This window comes from Peromyscus californicus, unplaced genomic scaffold (genome assembly GCF_007827085.1).
Source record: "Peromyscus californicus insignis strain IS unplaced genomic scaffold, ASM782708v3 Scaffold_8__1_contigs__length_139910024, whole genome shotgun sequence".
In the NCBI taxonomy this organism is placed as follows: domain Eukaryota; kingdom Metazoa; phylum Chordata; class Mammalia; order Rodentia; family Cricetidae; genus Peromyscus; species Peromyscus californicus.
This window is the reverse complement of record NW_026294606.1, coordinates 100709755-100733541: the sequence shown is the minus strand read 5'-3', so window position 1 is coordinate 100733541 and position 23787 is coordinate 100709755. Positions and strand designations below refer to the sequence as shown.

Genomic DNA, 23787 nt, shown 5'->3' with positions numbered 1-23787 from the left:
AGATCCAGAGTATCTAAAACCCTTACATATAATTTACCCACTTTTCTTCCCCATACTTCAAAGAAGGTCAGTATAACTGTATCTTTATTTCCATCTATGGTTGTTTCAGAATTTACTACTGCAAGTGGAGGTTCTTGTTTCAAACTTTATTAGTTACTTTCTATTGCTGTAATAAAACACTACAAACAAGGCAACTTATTAAACAAGTTTTAACTCTCTGGCAGTTCCAGAGAGTTACAGTTCATGATAGTGGAGGAAAGGCGTGGAGGCAGGAACAGCTGAGAGCTCACATCTCAAACTGCAAGCAGGAGGCAGAAAGCACACTGGAAATGACATGAGTCTTTTGAAACCTCAAAGCCTGCCCCCAGTGACACACCTCCTCCAACACAGCCACACCTCCTAGTCCTTCCCAAACAGTTTCACCAACAAGGGACCAAGTATTCAAACGTGAGCCTATGGGGGGCATTCTCGTCCAAACCACCACACAGATGGTGTGTAATTTGTAAGCCTTTCGGATAGCTGTTAACTAGCAAAATAAAGAAGAACTGGGTTCCTTTCTTTCCGAGCTGATATGGCCAGTGGCATAGGAGGACCGGTTACCTTGGATACTGCTTCCCACCTAGCAGTACAAGGGAAGCATAGGCTGCTTTCTTGCTTGGATCCAGAATACACCGGATCCATTTATTTGATTTCCTTGTGTTATATAGCCAAAGGGCTCGGAACACTGAAGTTATTTAAAAGAACCATTGACAAAATGCAACCTCTGGTTTGTATGAGTTCATCTAGAAAGTCAGAGCTGAGACAGGAACTCGGTGACCTCAGGTGCCCACTCAGCACTCACTTGCTAAATATGTGCAGTCACCAGGGTCACAGCAGTACAGTGCTGGGAACAGGAGCAAGTGTGTGTGTGTGTGTGTGTGTGTGTGTGTGTGTGTGTGTGTGTGTGTGTGTGTGTGTGTCTGTGTGTGTGTGTGTGTCTGTGTGTGTGTCTGTGTGTGTGTGTCTGTGTGTGTGTGTCTGTGTGTGTGTGTGGAGTGGAGGGAGTGCAGGCCAGTCTGCAGAGTCCAGGTGAAAGGTCATTTAGAAAAGTGAGGGCAGTGAGGAGAGGGTTGGAAGAGGCTGTCCTCTCACTGACCATGGTAGAGAGTGAGAACTAGAGAGTGAGTGAAGGAGCATCTTTGGGTGTGGCTCAAGCATCTTACAGGCTTGGCATCTTAGAAATGCAAATGTGTGACATAGGCAGAAGATGGTACTGATGGAGCACCCGCTCTGTGCCGGGAACTGAACCAGGGCCTGGATCACCTTTAAACCCCGTTTCTTAGGTTAGGAACTCTGCTCCCATCATCTCTGTTTGTTTTGGGGGGGAACAAGCACTGAGGCTTAGAGGAATTGGGAAGCTCCCAGAAGTCTCGGAGCTAGGAAATAGATCGTAAAATCAGTGTCTAAACCCGGCCCTTGCCAGCTCTACATTCTATTCCCTAGATATCGAATAGCTGGGAAAGAATTAAAACGAGGCAAGCTTAACGGGAACAAATCATCCTTGCCATGTGAGAGGCAGAGCAGATGTTAAATAATTTAAAAATAAGCATGGAAAACACAATCACCTAAAAGGAAATGTTTGTCCAGATACATGCTGTCTCAGAAGTAAACAGGAGGGATTTGGGTAGGGAAAGAAATCCCAGAGGACTTCTGGAAGGAGGTGACAAAAGATCATTAAACTTGGTCTCCAAAAGTTCTGAGAAGGCAAAACAAGGTCACCTACTCATGCATTGCAGACTCAGGGCGAGGAAGGACCACCCCAGGAGATGTGAGGATATTCCCAGGAGAGGAGACTGGAGGCGAGCACCTGTACACAATTCTTCATGGGAGTCCCATGGTGACCTTTACATTTCCTCATTTTCTTTAGGGTCTGTGATGATCTGAGCAAGGAGGAAAAGCTTGAAACCGACATGTTTCTTGAAGAGTGCATCTTGGATCCTTCGCTCCGAGAACGCCTTTCAATTCTCTCCCGCACCTTCGAGAACCAGAGGAAGCTGGTTCTGGGAGACAGCATGCTCTTTCTGAATCACATTTTCACCATCGAGCCCCTGGTGAGCACCTGAGTAAAACCCGACTATTTAGTGAACACAAGTGGGGGTGCCGGGCTGCTTCAGCTAGGTTCTCCATTCTGGGCCTGACAAGCCCTGAGAAGCAGGGCCATGATTGGCACAAGACACTGTGTGAAGGGCAATGGCAAGAATGCCGGCAGGTCACACTTCCTGTCACCTGTCACAGTGGTCCTCGCTTCCTACGGACTGCCCAGGATGTGCCATTTATGTATAAATCACCTGACAACAACCCTGAAAGATATAATTAAAGCCCCAATATAAAAATAAGGAAAGGAGCCTTTAAGTCTCATAGCTTGCTTAAGCAGCTGGTGTCCATAGTTGGGAATTTAGCCCAGAGTAGTCTGACTATAAGCAGGACTTCTCAGCCTTAGCACCATTGATGTTGTAGATGTATAATTCTTTGTCTTGTGTGAAAATGCTTGTTTTCACCCACTAGAGGCCCCCGTGACCAGCATAACTCTCTTTAGTCACTTCCAGGTGTCCCCATGTAGACAAAATCACCCAGGATTGAAAATGACTTTGTCCGCAATTACTCAGTATAAACGGTTCTTGGTTATATGGTCTGTACCAGGCACCGTGTGCCCCAGGCACCCATGAACAGAGCAGATCCAGTCCTTGACTTTACCGGTTATCTAGTGCCAGCTACAGCGGACTGATTCTATAGACCAAACTCGGTACCATTCTGCCCTATTGCCTCAGCACAGAAGCAGTGGACCTGGAGAGGTGGTTAAGAACACATACAGTTTTGCAAAGGACCCAGATTTGTTCCCAACTACCTGTGACTCCAGTCTCAGGAGATTCTATTCCCTCTTCTGGCCTCACAGGCACCTGTATGCACATGTATGTGTATATGCATGATAGCACACACATACATACCATAGAGAAAAATAGTAAATCTTTTTGAGAAGGAAGTTTCTAGCAGCTGTGTGCACGTGTGTGTGTGTGTGTGTGTGTGTGTGTGTGTGTGTGTGTGTGTGTGTGTGTGTTGTATATTGTGTGTCTCATGTATATGTAAGGGTGCATCTCATGCATGTGCACGTAGATGCCAGAGGAGGACATTATTAGGTGTCTTTCTCTATTGCTTTCCACTTTATTCCCTTACGACAGGTTGCTCACCAAACCTGACACTCACTGCTTCAGCTGGAGCAGCTGTCTAGTGAGCTGCCAGGACCCACAAGTCTCTGCTCCCCAGTGCTGGGATTACAGGCATACCTGGTCATGTCTGGCTTTCTTATGTGGGTGCTAGGGATTTGAACTCAGTTTTTCATGTTTGACTAGCGTACACTCTTACCCATTGATCCATCCCCCAGCCCTGTTAACAGCCTTTCAATCTGATGTGCGCTATGCAGTAAGCTACCTCCTTCTTGCTCATTATATCCCACTTAGCATGAATAGAACAGTTTAAGGAGAGCAACAGGAGTTGAGGAAGTCCAAAACTCGATTTAATCGCCTCACTGTTGCTGTTTAAGCCAAATGGAGAAGAAACTTGTAGGAAATTGTAGGCAAAATTCTAAACAGTCTTAGTAAATTTAAGAAACATAGAGCCAAATACAGGGGCAATAGCCGAAGAGATCAGAGAATTTAATGAAGAGCCACTGACTACCCTTTAGCTTACCACCAAGCCGTAGTTTCCCACATGAGAGACCTTCTTCTGCCTAACCTGTGCTTTTATTGCTTTCCTGTTCTGCCTTCTCATTGGCTCTAAGCCGAGTCACATGACTTTCTCATCACTGCCTGTCTATACAGACCTCCAGGTCTCTATGGTTGGTACTAGGATTAAAGGCTCGTGTCACCACGCTTGGCTGTGTCCTTGACCACACAGAGACTCTGCCTGCCATGTGATGGGATTAAGGGCGTGTGCTACCACTGCCAGACTTCTGTTCCAGGCTCGCTATGACCTCTGATCTCCAGGCAAACTTTATTTATTAACATACAAATAAAATCATATTTCAGCACAATTAAAGTATCACCACAGGAAGTGCCGCTGTCTTAGCAGGTCATTGTCCTTGCATCTATGTTCCCATGGCTGAATAAGTTTGACAGACAACAGGCTCCATATATGCTGTGAGTCTCCAAGTCAGCGCTTTCTCCCTGGACACATCCTCTGGGTGGATGTTTCGTGTGACCTATTGTGTGTCACTGGAGACAGTAAGAATGGTACCCTAGGTCAGAGTAAGGTCATCGTCACAGTCTAGAAGTTAAAGAGAGCTTCTGGAAAGAAATCTAGAGTGGGTCTTGCAGGGCAGGACTTTGAGAGAACAAAATTGTGAGTGTTCATGGAATGGTTCATCCAAGGTCCCAAGAGCCAGTCAGTTCACTGGCAGTAAAAAGTTGAGTGGAAAATAAATTTGGAGATGCAGGTTGAGGCTGAACCTTCTGTCATTTCAGAAAATTCTCCAGGGCACAGAACAACAAAGGAGTCTCCAGACGCTGTGAGGATAAGGCCAGCAAGAGGTTATGTCAGGATGAGACCCAAAATTAAAAATAGGTAAAGTTTGAAGATAGGGAAAGGAATGGATTACTGGAGTGAGCAGGCAAGTGGCTGAGCTGAGCCAAAAACAAGCAGACAGTCGAGGCGATTTCAGACACACTAAGGTCCTCAGGGTCCAGTATTCTTCCCGGCTAGCAGTGAGAGCCAGGGTGATCACTGCTCAGTCTGCTTCTTGTTAATTTCAACGAGTGGATGGCAGTAGGATCAGAAATGTGTGGTTGGCAGGAGTGGGGTGCAGCCCATGGGTAAGTCCTACCATTCCCAAGTCAGAGTAGGAGCACTCGAATGACCTCAGATCTCCTCCTGGGCTTCCTCGCCTAAGCCAGAGCTGGGGGTGTGTTAAATCATGGCCTTCGATTTGCTTTTGAATCCTGGTGAGCCTCTGAGTCAGCATTCCCATCACAGGGCATCTTCTTGCCATTGGGAAGCAAACCATTTTCTTTAAGTAATAACACACAGACATGTACTTTTAAAGTAAATAAGCCAATTTGTTTATATTATATAGAAAATAATACCATAATGAAACTCTGAAAAACTCATTTCCAGTTTAAGTGGTCTTTGTGGACTCCATGATGCCTTTTGCCTTTTCCATACACTGTTTGGTTTTCTTCTCATTATGGTTTTCACTAGTGGGCTCTTGACTTTTTTTTTTTTTAACAAATGAGCATGAAGGCATGGAACCCTGCCAGTGTCTTCCTCCAGTAATTCTGACGAGACAGCAGCTCTCAGTGTCAGGCATGGTAGATTTTTTTTTGTACAATTATTAACACATATTAATTGTACATACTAATGGATTTCACTATGATGTGACCATCCATCATGCTTCAGTTATATCTACCCTCCTAACTTCCCTCTTGCCCTCTTGCCTCCCTCTTCCCTGGTCCCCTTACCTTCCCTAGCAGTTTCTAGCACTTCAAGGTCACCTTTTGGCTTATCCTACCTCCTATGTGTGAGGAAAAGCATGTCTTTCTGACTTATTTCACTTAACATGGTGACCTCTACTTCTATCCATCTTCCTACAAATGACATGATTTTATTGTTCTTTATGGATGAACCATACTCCATTGTGTGTATAGACCACATTTTCTTTATGTGTCCATCTGTGGATGGGTATCTAGGCTGATTCCACAGCTTGGTTATTGTGACTAGTGTTTAACAAACCTGGGTATGCAGGCTTGTTTTATGTGTGCTGACTTCATTTCCTTTGGGTAATGGCATATATGGGTATATGGTAGTTCTCTTTTTATATTTTTAAGTATGGTCCATATTATTGTCTATCTATAGTAGTTATATTCATTTACATTCTCAAAGTAAGTTATTGATTGATCTTAAATCTCCTGCTTGAAGATGTGATCATTCTATAAAATACAGAATGTGTTCATGTGATATGATCCTACCTTTAAATTACTTTTGAAGCTATTTTGTGGGAAAATCCTGCCATTTCTGTAGCTTCATAGCACATGAGTTTCTTCCTGTACAGAGTCTGGCTTTCTCAGACAAAGCCTGGATGAGCTATAGTAATCTCAGCTGAGAGCTTTGGGAGAATTCACAGAAGAGATTGGAACCAGACATTGGAGAAAGGCTATGGTTTAAGTGGATAGGGAGGGAGTGTTCCCAGTTAGAGAAATCATGGAAGCCATGGGGAAAGGAAGCACTCTGTTCCCAGCAGGATGAACAGCAGTGAGCAGAACAGTTTCTGCTTTGGAAGCTGAGTTGTGGGGAGGGTGGCCTATCACGTTCAGCCTACAGCTCCCAGTCTCCCACTGTGCTTTTCTGGAGACACTGGATCTGAGAGACAGTGTTGTGTATTCTTTTCCAAAGCGATTTGGGGGTCCAACAAATTGGGGCTATGTGGAAAGAGAAAGTGGCTGTCTGAGTGACAGAATTCAAACAGTACTTCGCCGTGAGCAGATCCTTCCCACAGAACACACACTGGAGCTGACATTCTGTAGGCCCCAGTTTGGTCGGTGCTGATGAAGATCTGAGACCCATTGCAGGAGAGTGGGATGCTCAACAGGGATTGGAAAGTTTACCCTGATACCCATGTGTGGCTTGAATTGGAAGAGGTTGGATAGAGGGAGAGTTGGATGGTACAGGTCAGTCACTGGAAGGTGATGGAGGACAAAGGGCATAATAAACTGGTCTGCAGCCAAGATCAGGATGATTTCATGAGGGTAATAGTGACCTGGAACAGTCCCGGGGTACTTGGAAAGGAAAGGAGATGACAGATATGAGACATGGTCAAAAGGAAGACACAGCTGCTTTCTGATTAGTCATTGAGATTGAAACACTGTAAGGGTGGTAGATCTCACAAGTGACTGGAGGAATTATGACGTCTTTGATAGAAATTTGCAAATTAACAGTTCTGGTCTGGGTCTTGGCTTTGCAAATAGTAAATGTGGCCTAAACTAGCCATCTGCTCTCCCTTGACTGCGGGTTCATTATACACTAATGAACTATGAATATTGGGAATAGGCCAGTCTTATCTTTTTTGACTCATAAATTCTGTCTTTAATTTGGAGTCATACTCTGAGCTCCTAAGACCAAGAAATGCTTTGTCCTCATCCCCAGCACCTGGTCCAGTGCTAATAAATGGTGTATGGATATATAGCTATCAGAAAATATTGAGGTTGGCTCTGAGCATGTCAAATCTGAGATTACTACAGATGTCCAGGGAGCTTCAGAAACGCAGAACTAAAATTGGTGCTGGAAGAGGTCCAGAGAACTCAGGACCAGAAGATCTCAAGATCTGTGAGGCCACTGTAAAGGTCTTTATTGAAGACATGGGAGTTCTAAGAGCAGGGGGATCAAGGGCAGGCTTAGAGGCTACAAGAGCATCTCCATACACCCACCTCAAGGAGACCCAGGAAGAGAGTAAATGCTGGGGTCTTGGAGTATGAGAGAGAAGCACACACCCACTGAGAGCTTCCTCCACACCCAGGGCACCTGGTCCTGCACCATTGTCTACTGAACTTCTGAGTATTGCTCACCGTCAGGTCCCTTTTATCAAATGGTTGCTCCTTACTTTCAGACAGCTTAGCTGCGCATTGCTGATTAGCTTTTTTCTGTGATCCCAGTTAAATAGCTTCTTGCTCTGAGCTGATCTTGCAGCAGACGCAGAAAAGACGAGGAGCAAGCAGTGTTACCAGCTGATCTAATAACCGAATAGTCATATTCTACCCAAATAAACAAAGCAAAAGGTCGTTAGGAGGGGGAGAGACCACCTTGCCTTCTGATGGGCTGACTGTTTTGCCTCTGGCCATGGAGGAAGAACAGCATGTTCAAGTGAGGTAAGCATTAAAGAGAGACAAAAGCAACCAACAAGCAACAATAACAAAAAACAGAAATAGAAAAATCTCATCTTATGTTATCAGGTCTACATCTATATAGCTTTATTCTCAAGCACATCAGCTAATACTAAAGTTCAGCTTAGTCCTGCTTATGGGCTGTGTGCCCTGAATATTGAGTATTTTATGAGAACATTGTTCCAGTTTCAGAGGCTCTTCCCATTTAAAGCAAGGAAATTCAAGACCAGGAAGTCAGTCCTGACCCCAGAAGTGGTGATGGGCTTGAATTTAAATCTCATTTGATTGATATTATCATATGAGGAGTAGTTTGGTTCAGTTCTGTAGGCCCCAAATTCTATAGTAGCAAGTTCTTACTGTGTTCCAAAACTGCCTCACCATTTGGTCCTTTGGTGGTTTGAATGAGAATACCCCCAAAGGGTCATGTTTGGATACTTGGTCCCCAGTTGGTGGATTAGGAGATTTGAACTTGTTGGAGGAGGTATGTCATGGTAGGTGAGCTTTGAGGTTTCAAAAGACTCCTGCCATTCCCAATTAGCTCTCTGCCTCCTGCTTATGGATCAAGATGTGAACTCTCAGCTGTCCCATCTACTGTGGCTTTGCCCTGCCATCATGAACTCTGACCCCCTGAAACCAGAAGCCCCATCAAAATCTTTCTTTTACAAGTCGCCTTAGTCATGGTGTTCTGTCACAGCAACAGAAAAATTAAACTAAGGCAGGTCCCATGTCTTAGCAAACTTCTCATACCCATTCTTTATGAAATGAGGCCGTAAACACAGCCATTGGGTCTGCTGCTTAAACTTTGAGGAGTTAGATTTGGGTATCTTGAGTCCTGATGGCCACAGAACCACAGAGCCCTAGGCCTGTTTATGTCTCCTATTTCCTCAGGATATGGACAGAGGGGAGGCTGGCCACTACTCTACTGATGCAGGGCTGGGATTTTGTCATTTGTGGGACTTAGAAATGTCCTTTGTGGGGGAAAAAGAGGGCATTAAGGACCCAGATTAACCAGGAGACAGAAGACCAAAAGGGATTTTGTAAAATGGTAGTTATTTATCTACTGATATTTTATAGCCATTAGGATAACTGTGTACTCATTAGAGCATACGAGACATAGCTATTTTCTTCAAGTTTCTCATATATCAATTTTTGATAGTATCTTGGCATATTAATGTCATTAGCTTGGCTTTCTCCATTTATTGCTGACCAGGAAGGCATGGAACTATGCAGACTACTGGTGATTTGTCAAGCCACCCGCTTCCTTATGAGATTTTCCCCATCTTCAGGAAGAACCTGCCATACTGAGTCTATTATGCATGTTTTGTGCCTTCCAGAAAAGCAAATGGAATTGACTGTTTCATAAATATAATATTCAGTTGTGCCAGGCGGACCACATCTGGCTGAACTTTGATGATCTCGTTCTGTTGTTTCCTCTGCTCAAGTCTCCTGAGTACCCCTGAAAGAGAGAAATTCAAAAGACAAAAACGCAGTTCTGGAAATTAAGGGTGAGAGAATATCACCAGGCAAAAAGAGAATTAAACTTTTGCTTCCCATGGGCGTCTAGCAATCCTGAGATCTCAATACAGATGTAACCATCCTGTCTCTGAACTGTGATGCTGCTGGCTCAGGTCACACTTTGAAGACAGCAATTTTCTGACCATGGAACACTTGTTATTTTCTCAAAAAGAAAGGTCTGAATATTTCAAGATATTTTCCCAACTAGCGCCTGCTGCATGTCTGAAGTGTTTGAGCTGGCCCAACATTCCTGCTCCCCTTACCCTACATCTCCTCCATCAGAGTAGACTTAACCCAGCAGCCCTAGGGAAGCCAAGGCTTCACCTAACTGAGCTATCAAAGGGGAGAGACACTGGATCATTTCTTCATCACTATGTAAGTAATAGTAACCCGTGCTCTGATGTTATTTAAGCCTGAGAGAAACGTGCTGTTCTAGCAATTCAGACTTGTAGAGCACAGCTCAAATTTAGTTTACTTGATCCTTTTCCTCATTCGGCAGAGTGGGTGAGCTCAGCAGAGCCAGGTTGGGTGCAAGTCCAGATGGCTAGCAAGAAAAGAGACTCGGTGCTTTTTGTCCCCGGCTCCGATCATTAGCTGTGACTCACAAGGCAAACACGTGGGTGCTGACTCCTTGGAAATGGACACCAGGAAGGAGCCCAAGGACACGGATCTGCTGAGAGCGAACTGCCCTTGACGAGCTCTGCCAGTGTGCTTCCCCCCCAGCCCCCCTAGCCTCGTTCATTAGGATTCTCCTTTCAGGTCTTCGTGCTAAGGCCCACTTTTTGGCAATTGTACCAGAACATTCACTATTGTGTTGAAGAACCAGTGTGGGTGGAAGGAGGTCCAGGGAAGCCTTAGAAAGAGCAAGGTTGCTCATGGCTCATTAAGTTAGTTGACACCTTTCCTTTCTGGGAAAGAGAGAAAGACTTGGACATCACACATGGCCACCTCCACTAGCTAAGGATGCCGTGGAGTTCTGTGTGTTTGGGTTGAAGATGAAATCAAGGCAGATAGTGCCTTTTGTGAAGCTTCCTCTGCCAGAAGGACAGATTGTAGAGCTCTCTCTCGGGAACTTCCATGGGCATTATTTTGAAAATCTCAACTTGACTTGACTTACAGTATCTTGTCCCAGCTGAAGTAACTGAGTTGCCAATCTCTTTGCAAGCCTTGTGTCAATTTGGTCTTTTCTCTCAACAACAACAAGGATAGTTTGCTTGTCATTTTTTTATACTTCCATATTGTGATTTGGCCATTGTTGTTTGAGAGAGTTGGTATTTACACCAAGTGTCATCAAAGGTAGCCAAAGGTTTTGTTATTGATTGGATCTGTTGTGAGTAGTAGAAAAGATTACAGCATTTTGTTGGTAGATTGGTCATTGACAGAATTTTGACATTGAGGGTTGGGCAGATGGCTCCGTGTTTAAGAGTGCTTGCTGTACTTGCAGAGGACAGGAGTTCAGTTTCCATCCCCATATCCAGTGACTCACAAAGGCCTGTAACTTCAGCTCCAGGGGGATATGATGCCCTCTTCTGGCCTTTGTGGATATCTGCATATGTGTGTGTGCATACATACCTACATACATATATATATATACATACACAGGCATACACACTCATAAATAAATCTTATTTTAAAAGTTCAAAACAGAAATTTGACTTTGAGAGCATGTTTTCATTTTCTGAGAAAATTTCTCTTTGTTTGCTTGCTTATTTTGGGAAATGGGATCTCCTGGGCTCTTCTTAAACTCATAGCCTCAAGTGGTCTTTCTGCTTTAGCTTCTGGAGTAGCTAGGACTAGTGTGATTCTTCTTGTTGCATAAAGGAGATGATGGAGTAGTTGAAGATGCTTATGCCACCAAGCATGAAGGAAGTCACTTCATTTCAGAGCTCCACTTGAGGTCATTGTTCCCATATCTTCTTCGGAAGGGACCAGGACTTAATCTTCACTCAACACAGGGGAGCTTGATAGAGTCCCACCCATGCATCTCTCAGGAGTGTTAACATGCTCATGTGGGCTTCGTTCCTCAAAAGAACCTGCTTTGAGTCACTTTCTAAAAGAACTCAAGCATATGTGGACCGTGCCACACTGTCCACAGGCAGGACCACCAGGGCAGGCTGCGACAGATAAATCCACATATTAGTGGTAGATTCTAAATGTCTGCCTTTTCTGTCTGCCTGGTGAGAGAGGTGGGCCTGACCTACTTTTAGAATTGCAAAGGGATTAGGGAGTTAGGGGAAACAGCATAGACCCTGGCCTGCCACTTATTGTTGGTTTGTGCTTATGCAAGATCCTTTACTTCACTTTGCCTTGGTTTTCTACTTTTAAAGGGGGGATGAAAGGACTTCACAAGGGTGAAGACTGGACAAGATAAGGTACAAGGCAGTGATTGCAGTGGTGAGAACCTGAGCTGTCTGGAAACACTTGCCAAATCAAGATTCTGAGTTAGACGAGTGTCTTAGTTAGGGTTTCTATTGCTGTGAAGAGACACCATGACCATGGCAACTCTTATAAAGGAAAACATTTAATTGAGGCTGGCTTACAGTTCAGAGGTTTGGTCCATTGTCGTCATGGCAGGAAGCATGGCAGCATGCAGGCAGACATGGTGCTAGAGAAGTAGCTGAGAGTTCTACATCTTGATCCACAGGCATCAGGGAGAGATGGTCCCAGTGGGCATGGCTTGAACATATATGCGACCTCAAAGCCCGCCTCCACAGAGACATACTTCCTCCAACAAGGCCACACCTCCTGATAGTGCCACTCCCTATGGGCTGAGTATTTAAACATGAGTCTATGGGGCCATACCTATTCAAACCACCACAACACACTTGTCTCTTTGTAAATTAGAAATTGACTGGAAAGCTACACATCAGAATTTTTATTGTAAATGTTGAGTCCTGCTTTCCAGATCAATCAAGGAAGTTAAATACACATGTAACTAACTGTTCTTGAACTTTAAATTTCCACTTAGCAAGACTTTAAGAAATGATCCTTCAAGGTTTTTTTTTTTTTTTTTTGAAGAATTTTTGAAGGAGGTTTTCACAAAAGTCCCTTCGATCCAGTACAAGTTCAGTACAACTTTTTGAAAGTCTGTCAGTCACCTGTCTGCTAACCCTTACACCTGGCTCTTCTGAGAATTTACTTTTGTATGTCCCCTCCACTTCATTACGATCACTTTTTCCTGCCTTTCAGTGTGTCTAATCTTTACATTTATTTATCCATCCATTCATTGTGTGTGTGTGTGTGTGTGTGTGTGTGTGTGTATGCTTGGAGATCAGAAGACAACTTGCTGGAATCAATTCTTCCACCATTACCCATTGAGACATCTAATTGGCACTATCTATTTTCATGCGTGTGCTGGACATTGAGTGTAAAAGAATTGTAGCAGCTTCAGATGGCGCCTGTCAGTTATTGAGGTTAGAAGACCCATCCTAAGTGTGGGCTGTACCATTCCATAAGCCAGGAATAAAAATGAGAAAAGGAACTGAACAGCAGCCATCTTTCTCTCCCCCCGACTGTGGATACAGTGTGACCAGCCACCTCCAGCTCCTGCTGCCCTGATGTCCCTGCCACGATGGACTGTACCCTCAAACTGTGAGACAAAGGAAACCCTTCCTTTAAAAATGTTAGTCATCTTTAAGGACACCTCTCTCGCCATATTTATCACCTGTCACGGGACCAGTGGCTGCATGCTCAGAGCATCCAGAAGGGCTCATCATTGGCCATGAAGTTGCTTGGTTTGTTGTTCTTACTCAGAAAGAGCTAGAAAGTTCCACAAATAATAATATAATATTAGGATAATTAGCATGGAATTAACATTAAACTTAAAAATTCGAAGTTGATGCCTTCCAGTAAGTCATTTGGTTGACGAATGAAATACAGTTGTCCTACTCAAAACAGAGCAGAGGAAAGACAAAATATTAAGAGCAAAGGGAAAACGATTGTAGTAGAACTGAGGGCCACGGTATTTTTTTTACGTCAGGGTAATGGTGATAGATTGAATCCTCTAAACTCAGGTTCCCATTTGGAGTGGGAAAATGGCCAGAGACTTACTAGAAGGAAGCCGGAGCAGCAGGGTTCTGGGAGGAGGCAGCTCCGGGGTCCAGGGAGGAGGCAGCTCCGGGGGTCCTGGGAGGAGGCAGCTCCGGGGTCCAGGGAGACAGGATTTTGATGCTGGAGCCCGAAGGGAAATTTCTGAAGGTTTTGATTTTCTGAAATGTCAGAGCTGAGCAATAAAGAATGAGAAGGCATTTCCAGAAGCATGAGTGGCCCAGAAGTTGATTTCAGCAGGCCTAGTAAGATGAGACGCGTCAAGGCAAGGAGTCAAGTGGGGCCATTTTGGGCTTACTGCCTGTTTGTAAGGTTTATCTTTTGATTTGCTAGGAAATGTCATGCCTTTTTTTTTTTAACTGACTTTATTTTCTAGAAAGAAGTAGAAGTTTCACTTTTTAATGAAGCCCAGCTGAAAAGTAGTAGTGAGTGGCCTCACACTACCAGCATCCTCCAAGAGAGGAAATGGAATGCCCACACTTTGTTGTGACAGATACTCAGCCCTGTTAGTTCACTGTCACATGCTGTGACCCAGGAGAGGACTTTAGAGTAGCATTTGTCCTTGAATTATCCCCCATGTTCAGAAAAAGATCAGGTTATGAGTGGATGCTGCAGACTCAGCAAAGCAGCTGCAGTTCTGCATGTGAAGGCCTCATTCAGCAAAGCTGCTGCAGTTCTGCATGCAAAGGCCTCATTCAGCAAAGCTGCTGCAGTTCTGCATGCAAAGGCCTCATTCAGCAAAGCTGCTGCAGTTCTGCATGCGAAGGCCTCAGTCAGCAAAGCTGCTGTAGTTCTGCATGCGAAGGCCTCAGTCAGCAAAGCTGCTGCAGTTCTGAATGCGAAGACCTCATTCAGCAAAGCTGCTGCAGTTCTGCATGTGAAGGCCTCAGTCAGCAAAGTTGCTGTGGTTCTGCATGCGAAGGCCTCAGTCAGCAAAGCTGCTGTGGTTCTGCATGCGAAGGCCTCAGTCAGCAAAGCAGCTGCAGTTCTGCATGCGAAGGCCTCAGTCAGCAAAGCTGCTGCAGTTCTGCATGCAAAGGCCTCAGTCAGCAAAGCAGCTTCAGTTCTGCATGCGAAGGCTCCAGTGCAGGTCCTCATTCAATCAGAGATCTATAGACTGGCTCCTTATGCTGGCCTTCTGTCACCAGAGGATCCTCTCACAATCTCACCTGGGTGTCAGTACCCCCTTCTCCTGGGATCCAGGTCACCTCTCAACTGTGTCTCACCCTTCCCCACCCTTCATTTTTACCTAGCAGATTTATTTAACTATGGCGGGTTCAAAAGTGTTTGGAGGCTCAGACCATGCTCCCTTTTGTCTGTGCATACACCATGGACTCGGTGGCTTGGAAACCATGAAAATGGTCTGGCCTACCCCAATTCATAAGGCTCCTTTTCACATGTTCTGAAATAATCCGATTTCTAGGTCATCCTTTGGGGGCCACTTCTGGCTACTCACATTTTTCTAGCATGGATTCTCTGGGGAACCAGAATGTCCCTTGGTACTTTGGTCAGTTTGTGTTGGAGCAAGTGGGCTGCATCTACTCAGTGTCTGGTCAGAGTGGGGTCTAAACACACCAACAGATTCACATCCATCACATGGATTAGGAAGACAGACGCCCAAATATCCAGTCATTCTTAGGAAGGAAATCCACTGGCATACCTTCAGTTGGCTGAAGATTTGGCTGAATGGCTAAGCCATATCTGCTTGGCCTGTCTGCCTTTTTTAGTACCAGTCAAAGGGCCAGGTATTTTCCATTTGTCAGAAGGGAACGAATATTTGTTTCAAGGTCTTGCAAAGCTCTACAGTGAAATCTCCAAGTCTAGGAGAGTGCTTTGGACCTCCCTGTCCCCTGTGAGATCTCAGGGGCCTCCCTGCCACTATAATTGCATGGTTTTGACTTTTTGTCAAAGGAAGAGGCTTCAGAAATGAATGGTGTCTGATGATAACTCTGTAAGGTACAAGCAGAGCAGAGACAGCTGACTCACTGGACAGTAGCAAGCACCTACCAAGAGCCGCCTCTGCCTGGATGCTGGAGACGGAGGAGTGAGTGCCTAGCTTTCTTCCCTTGGACTTCCTGGGGATGCAAAACCACTTCCTGACCTTTGTAGCCTCATTGTTGCTTCTTGGAGCCTTGGTGTCCCCACCCCCCACTCTAAGTTCGGAGGGACACTGCCTGAGAAGGTCATAGATCATTCCGATTGCTCTCAAAAATAAATCAAAACTGCCTCTAGTCTCCCGTTTTCCACTCTTGTCTGATGTTGCCTGTTCTTCAGGTGCTGGTGTTGAACCAAGGATCTTACCTCTGCAAGGTGATGAGGTCAGCCCTTTGCTTTCCTCTGGATTCTTTATTCCCGGAGGATTTTTTTCCTTCCAGCCAGGCCAGATCTGGTGTGCTTTGGGGACTGTCTGAAACTGGAGCCCAATTATTTATTAAGTTGTCTTCCCTTGATTTTCTATTGAGCTGTGTATAGATTTCTAAATGTGTTTAGTACTTGTGCTCATTTGGCCCTATTTCAGAAGCTTTGGGAAAGAGCACATATTTTCCCTCTGCCTTTTCACCCTTTCAGTTTGGTCCTTCTAAGTGGCATGGAAGTAACATGGATGGTGGGCAATAAACATCTAGGGAGCTCTTACTGAACACATGGCCTTTCCAGACCTTGGGGGTGGGGCGGGGCTCTCAGAATCAGGTGACTTAGCACCTCTTACAGCTTGAGAAATTAATGAAGAGACACCAGATTATATGGTCAGTACAATATTTTATTTTATTTTATTTTATTATTTTTTTTTTTTTTTGGTTTTTCGAGACAGGGTTTCTCTGTGTAGCTTTGCGCCTTTCCTGGGACTCACTTGGTAGCCCAGGCTGGCCTCGAACTCACAGAGATCCGCCTGGCTCTGCCTCCCGAGTGCTGGGATTAAAGGCGTGCGCCACCACCGCCCGGCTAGTACAATATTTTAAATCAGGGTTATGTGGTTTATTCCATCACAGTAGCAAAACCTGGGTTTCTTACTATGGTTTGGGGTGGGTTGAATTAAAGCGAGAGATGGCTGACTGGGTCAGAAATGTTCTGATCTGGCCACTGTCCGCCCTTGGGCCATTACTTGGCTCCATAGAGTATTTCTATTTGCTGTCGCTTCAGAGTTAGGAAGGTAGAGCCTCCGCTGAGGAAGTCAGCTAATTCTTCCTCCTGGGCTCCTGTGGACCCTATTTTTATAGGGACAACCTTTGTCATGTATGTTCATGTCAACACCTGGCTAATGGCTAAGCTCCCTGCAGTCTTGGCCTACCCTGTCTCCTCTGAAGTCCCAGGGCTGGGTAAGCATGGGGCAGATAGCAGATGTTCACTGAACACACATATCTTAAAAATGCCCTGTCCCACAAAGCGTGGTGACACACACCTGCAGTCCAGAACTTTAGGAGATGGAGTCAGAGGATCATGAGTGTGAGGCTAGCCTTGGCTTCGTAATAAAACTCCATTTCAAGAAAAAAAAATTACCCTTCCTGGTTTCTTCATTAATACATTTTATATTCATAAACTCACTGACATTCTCTTTAAAGCTTGTTCAAAATTTGTGCTACTTGATAAGTTACCAAGAAGTGTAAGTCTACATCTGCTGAGTAAAATAGTGTTTTTTCATGTGTTGTAAAAGTGTTTCCTTCAGATTCCCAGGATTTCAGCCTTGGCGTGTGGTTTAGTGGGAATGTAAATTGGTATAGCCATTACAGAAAACAATATAAGGTCCCCAAAGAAATTAAAAATAGAACTACCATGTGACCCAGAATCTCTCTTCTTGCTACAGACCCAAAGAAAGTAAACTTAGTATTGCACAGGCCCAGTCCCATGTTTCCTGCAGCATGATTTAAATAGCCAGCCTGGGAGACTGCTTGAGTATCCACGGGCAGGCGAATGGAGAAAGGAATGTGATATGTACACACAATAGAATATTGTTCAGCCTTAAAAGGGATCCGCTGTTGGGTTGGCAGGATGCTCAATGGGAAAGGTGCTTCCCACCCAGCCTGACTGACAAGCAGAGTTTAATTATTGGACTCCACATGGTGGAGGGAGAGAAGCATCTCCAGCAGACTGTCCTCTGACCTTCGTATGCACACTGTGGCATGCACACATCTGCAAGAGTGTGTAAATAAATGCAAAACCCTTTAGGGGTATCTCTGACATTTGCAACAATATTGGTGAGTGAATCAGGCTGGACCCTGAAAGGCCAGTACCATACAGCATGTTCTTATGCGTGTGTAGGCTTTAAAAACAGAACTTGTGGAAACAAAGCATAGAATGGCAGGTACCAGGGCTCAGAGGGTGATTATGGGCAAACAGGGAGGTGTTGGTCAAACAGCACAAATACACAGCCGTGAGTCCTGGAGATCCAGTGCACAGTTAACACATGTGTTAGAAATTCGGGAAGAGTAGACCCGAGGTGTTCTTGTGGCACACCAAAGGACCTGCTTAGGAAATGCATCTTGACCATAAGGACCCTTTTGCTGTCCATACATGTGTCAAAACTTCATGTACTTTTTAAATATATGAAAAAATTTAGGGAATTGTGGTTTGAAAACAATGCCTTCCTTTTTTGTTCATGTTTCAGGAAGGCGATGTCTGGCCTAACTCATCAGCTGAAATCACCGTGTACTTTAACCCCCTAGAGGCAAGGCTCTACCAGCAGACGCTTTACTGTGACATTTCAGGTATGAACATACAGAACACGTGTGCATGAATGTGTGCGTGTGTATGGGCTTGTATACTTATATGTGTGTGTGTGTGTGTATATATATATATATATAATATATATGTATGCAAGTATATGTGCGTATGTATGTATGTGTATGAGCTCACAGCGGTTGAGATATTTATATGAAGCAAGGCAGTGGTGGCACACACCTTTAATCCCAGCACTCGGGAGGCAGAGCCAGGTGGATCTCTGTGAGTTCGAGGCCAGCCTGGTCTACAGAGTGAGTTCCTGGACAGGCGCAAAGCTACACAGAGAAACCCTGTCTTGAAAAACAAAACAAAACAAAACAAAACACAAAACTTACCAGTTATAAAGTGGAGAAAACCCGGTTTTGCGGTGAGGAGCACAGAGGAGGAGGGTGTCACTTATAGAATGGGTGGCCTCCCAGGACCACCCACTAGGATGCAGTAAGGATGCAGCATCCTGTCCGTGGTATCAGGACCAAACTACCTCAGTGGGTCGGATCCAGAGGATGCTTCCAGCAAACCAACTGAAGCACAAATGGCCTGGATCTTCACAAACTTCAAGGCCCTGGAAGTCAGGGGAGGGAGAAAGAACTGTTCGAAACCCAAGAGAGCAGCAACGTGATCCAGACTGAATGCATCTCTGCACAGAGCATCAGTGGGGAAGAGAAGGAAGTTCTTTGTCCTTCTAGGGGACTCTTCTGTGTTTATCATCCATCCATTGATTCAGTCATTGTTTGCCAAGACAGGATCTCATTTGTAGCCTAAGCAAACCTGAGACTCGTTGTGTAATCCAGGCAGGCCTCAAACCCTCAGAGACCATACCTCAACTTCCCTATGCTAGGATTACCGACGTGAACCACCACATCCAACTTCAAATGCTAATGGTTTTGAAAAATAGGCAGATAGCAAAATTATAGAGTCAGAAAGTTGCCTTTTTCTCCTATAATAGTGTTTTTTTTTTTTTTGCGGGGGAGGGGGGAACGACACACAGGGGTGTGCTTACTAACACTTATATTGCTGCTTGTTGATTTACTAACTTCACACTAATGTGATTAAATCACTAGCAATCCACGGAATCAGCTTAATGATCAAAGGAATTTATTTGGGGGTAAACTCACAACCCCCAAATTTATCATAGGGTCCAGGAAAACTGAACTATGTCCCACGCTGAATGGCTTGGTTCAAGATCTCAGCATCCAAACCACGAGGTAGCCAAGACAATGCTGCATACATGCATCCCAGGTCTTAAGGGTCCCCGAGTGGCCATGCCCCAGGGGCGTGTACCTCAAGGTCATAAGCAGGTGTAACAGCTACAGCTGCCTCACCGGGGGTGGTGCTTCAGGGCATGGCTCAAACACCTACCTACTGCATCACACAATTCTCTTTGGTCTCCAATATGAAAGACAAGTATTTAGTTTACTTTTGTCTTCTATTTCCTCCCCTATGTTCACTGAGTTATAATTTGCCTACAGTAAAGTCACCCTGTCACTGTGCATTTTGACAAACCCGAGTACTGGTATCACCACCACCTGAGGATATAGAAAATCCCTATCACCCCGAAGAGTTCCTTTATGCCCCTTTGCAGGCTACACTAAGCCCTATCTTGCCCTTGACAAGCCAGTTACTTTTGTTATATTTATTTTGTGAGTTTAAATTCTATATTAAACCCTAATGGCTCCATTAAACCCATTCTCCGTATCTGTGAAGTCCCTTTCCCCAGCCATCCTAAGACTGTGCAGCAGGATGGGCTGCCAACCAAGACTCTGCTAGCCTCCCCTTGAATACGCCTATCATCTTAAATGTTACGGGGATCGTTTTCTTGCTTTCCTGGGTAGAGTTACCATCTAAAGATTTTATTAATCCCTAAGCAAAATGGTCTTGGTGTCCTCTTTTTGAAGTTTGTATGTGGGAATCGTGCTGTGTAGAGCCTATGTTGCAAGCACCAAGAACACAAAGCTGCTCAATAAATGTTCAGTGAAAAAGCAAATAATTGAAACAAAAATATAACCAAATGGGTGACTGCATTCTGGTTTGATTGGGTGTTTTCCTTGCACATGGAGGAAGGATTCTCATGATGGCCCTATGATGGATACAGAATCGATGAGGAGTTTCAGATTGGCATAAATCTCCTTCTATACTACAGACCAGCATCCAGGACACCAGGTTCCTTAGAGGATCTGCAGGAAATGTTTGGCAGGGTGGCAGTGTTCAGATGCAGGCTGGAAACATGCCAGTATGTGTCCCCCATGCCACAGGTGGTGGGACCTCCTCCAGCTCCCTGGGGACACTGTGCTTGGCATCCTTCCAGGGGGCTGGCTGCTCTCCAGGAGGTTCCCAAACAATACACCACGAGTTGTATTCATCTATTGTTTCCTTTGTGGTTCCAAATTCTCCACAGCATTCTTGTCCTGGGTAAGCCGAATGTAATTTTTCCATCTGTGTGACAGTCTTCTTTATTCTGTTAGTCATTTACTAAAAGATTTGGTTGCCAAGGAAGGGCTCTGTTTATATACTAATTCCATATTATCATTCCTGTGAGTTCCATGTAATTCTGTGTCCTTTGGAGGGCTACTGATGATTGCTGGCTCTTATCATCAACCAGGTGGCAAAACCCCCTGGCCTTATGTCACAAAGAAACATTTAAATGGATAGAAAAGTTCCTCCCTGGCTTCTTTCCTTGCATTTTGCTTGAAGCTACTATAGTTGTTGGTTTTCTCACCTCTCCGCAAAATACCTGACAGAAGCAACTTAAGGGAGGAAGGGCTTATTCTAACTCTGGGCTTGAGAGGGTACAGTCCAGCATGGCACCGAATAAACAGCAGAGCTCACACCAGTGAGAGCATATTGCCAAGACTCCTCACATCTCACATCTCCGCAGACCAGGAAGCAAAATACTTGGGCTGGAAGTGGGGCCTGTAATCCTCAAGGCCTGTTCCCCAAGAATTACTTCTTCTAGCCAGGAACTTCCTAAAGGTTCTAAAGTCACCAAAAATAGCTCTGCTGGCCAGGGACCAAGTGTTCAAATGTGAGTCCATGAGGAACATCTCACATTCAAACCCCAAAAGATATCTCTGTTCATAGAAGAGTTCTGATTCTTCTTCACACTTTTTTAAAGAAACCATCCTCTGTGTGTGTGTGTGTGTGTGTGTGTGTGTGTGTGTGTGTGTGTGTGTTTGCACGTGCGTGTGTGTGCACATGCATGTACCTGCGGAGGCCAGAGTTAGAGGTGGTTGTGAACTGGCAGCATGGGTGCTGGGAACCAAACTCTGGTCCTCTGCAAGAGCAGCAAGCTCCCTTCCCTGCTGCCATCCCTCCAGCCCCCACTTGACACCTGTAAAGACACGTGGTAGTAGACTTCAGGTGCTACATTATCTCTCTTTGCTCTCAAGTTAATATTAAGAATTGCCTCGGGCTTTGGTACCTGTGGTTCCATTGTGATGGATTTGCCTTTACCATTCCTACTCAGTATTTGGTAGGTTTCATCAGATTATGCAAGTTTTATCAGTTTTGGAAAATTCTCATCATCTACCTCTTCAGTGTTGCTTTCTTCTCTTCCCAGTTCTCAGAACTGTTTAAGAATTAGTATTTTCTTCAATCTCCGTCTCTCTTTGACTTATTCTGTTTTATATTTTATTTATTATTGCATTTATCTACTTGTGTATGTGTGCATTTGGCACAGCACATGTGTGGCGATCAGAGGACTGCTTGGAGTCAGTTCTCTCCTTCCACCACATGGGTCCTGGGGGTCACACTCAGGTCATCAGTCTTGGCAACAACTGTTTTTACACACTGAGCCATCTCAAAGGCCGCTATTCTGAGTATTTTATTCTAAGTTCTTTCTTCTACTTGACTAATTATCTCTTTAGCTACATCTATTCTCGGTATACTCGTCTATTCAGTTTTAACTTTCATTGACCTCGTTTTTAGAAATCATGTAATTCCGTATTTATATATTTGTTCCTTCACTGTGGTTTCTATTTCTTGCTTCTGCTCCTGGAACCCATCGATGGTGTGTAACTTTGGATTGCAAACTTATACCTGGGACTCTGATTTTTCCCAGGAGCCTCTTCCCCTGGTCAGACTACTAGCTAGACAGCAGGCCTCATCACTTCATTCTAGGCCAGTAGGTGGAGTTTTCCTAGACTGTTTTTGTTGTTGTTTTTAGAGGTAGATTTTCCAGGGTTCTGGGTTTATGCAAAGATCTTGGTTCAGTTCTCTGTTCCCGGATAAGAACAAGCCCTTACGTCTTCCTGGTGTGAGGGTAAAACAGGAACCACTAGACCATAATGCCTGTGCCTACTCTGCAAACCATTGGACCTTCTTAGTTTACTAGGCTCGGGTGCATTCCCTCTTCATTTCTAATATCTGGTATTGTCCTTTCTTTATTATGAGCTTAGATAAATGCTAAAATGTATATGTGTCATGTTTTTAATCAGATTTATTTACTCGTTACGTAGGCGGTGAAGGAGCGATCGGAGTTAGCTAACTCTGCCTTGTTGTCCGTTCACATAGTTAACAATTTTCACACATTTTTCAAGTTCATGTCCTTAGAGAATCTGCACCTGACCCAACTCTGGTCACTCACTAAAAATGCAGATTCTTGGGCTTCATCTGTGTTTTTTTACTGAAGCAAAATTCTGAGGAAGCAGTGCTGGAGAATATGTATTTAATGTATTTAAAATGAGGACCAGAAAGTAATTATAACAAAGTTGCAGGATAAAAGATACATATACAGAAAAAAAAATGGGTTGTATTTCTATGTACTAACAGGAAACAGTGGAAAATTGAAATTTCAAAAGCAATATTGCTTAAATAGCATTAAGAATATAAAGTACTCAGAGGTAAACTGGACAAAATGCAAGTACTGTACAGTGAACTGTATGAAACATTGCTGCAGTTGCAGACCTGCACAAATGGAAAACTCCACACCGCCTGTAGTCTGTGAATTTAAAGTTGTTCAAATGTCCTCCTTCCCTGCTCCCCGTTTATCTACAGATTTGCTGCAATCAAAACACAGATCTCAACTGCTTTTTAAGATAGGAATACACAAGTTGATGCTGAAATTCCAGTGGAAGGTCTGGATAGATGGCTCTGCCGTTAAGAGCACTGGGTGCTCTTTCAGAGAACCCAAGTTCAGTTCCCAGCACCCTGCAAGGTTACTCACAACAGCCTGTAACTCCAGCTCCAGGGGCATTCATCACCTTGGCATCTGCTGGCACCTGTGCACACTTTCTCCCCCTCTCTGCCCCCTCTCTTCACACACACATACTTCTAAAAACAATAAAGATAGATCTCTAAATTTCCTGTGGCAATGCACAGAACCTAGATTCCTAAAACAACTTAGGGAAAGAATCAAACGAGAAAGCTTCTGAGCCTACCTGACTCCCAGACAACTCAGTGGAAGACTGCGGTAACCCAGACAGCACAGGATGGTCTCATTGGCACATCTCACCTCAAGCACATCTTTTACCACACAAGGTAATATTCAGAGACTCAGGGATTGTGATGTGCATATCTTAGGCACTCGTGTTCAGCCTGTTAGAGATCCTATGTGGATGTCACATGTAGTTCTTCACTTACAGATACTCAACACCTTCACTATCAAAAATCA

General features: G+C 44.5%; 1 protein-coding gene across 6 annotated transcripts in view; it reads left to right on the top strand.

Annotated features, from left to right (window-relative positions):
- Nucleotides 1-23787, top strand: part of Hydin (HYDIN axonemal central pair apparatus protein) — a 365841-nt gene that overhangs the window by 98151 nt on the left and 243903 nt on the right. For all 6 annotated transcript variants that reach the window (XR_008215695.1, XM_052727909.1, XM_052727907.1 and 3 more), the window contains exons 9-10: nt 1907-2090; nt 18067-18166. Coding sequence is in view for 5 of the 6 variants with exons in the window: in XM_052727909.1 (XP_052583869.1) it covers nt 1907-2090; nt 18067-18166 (284 nt within the window). In the remaining variant the exon portion in view is untranslated. The remainder of the gene's footprint in view (nt 1-1906; nt 2091-18066; nt 18167-23787) is intronic.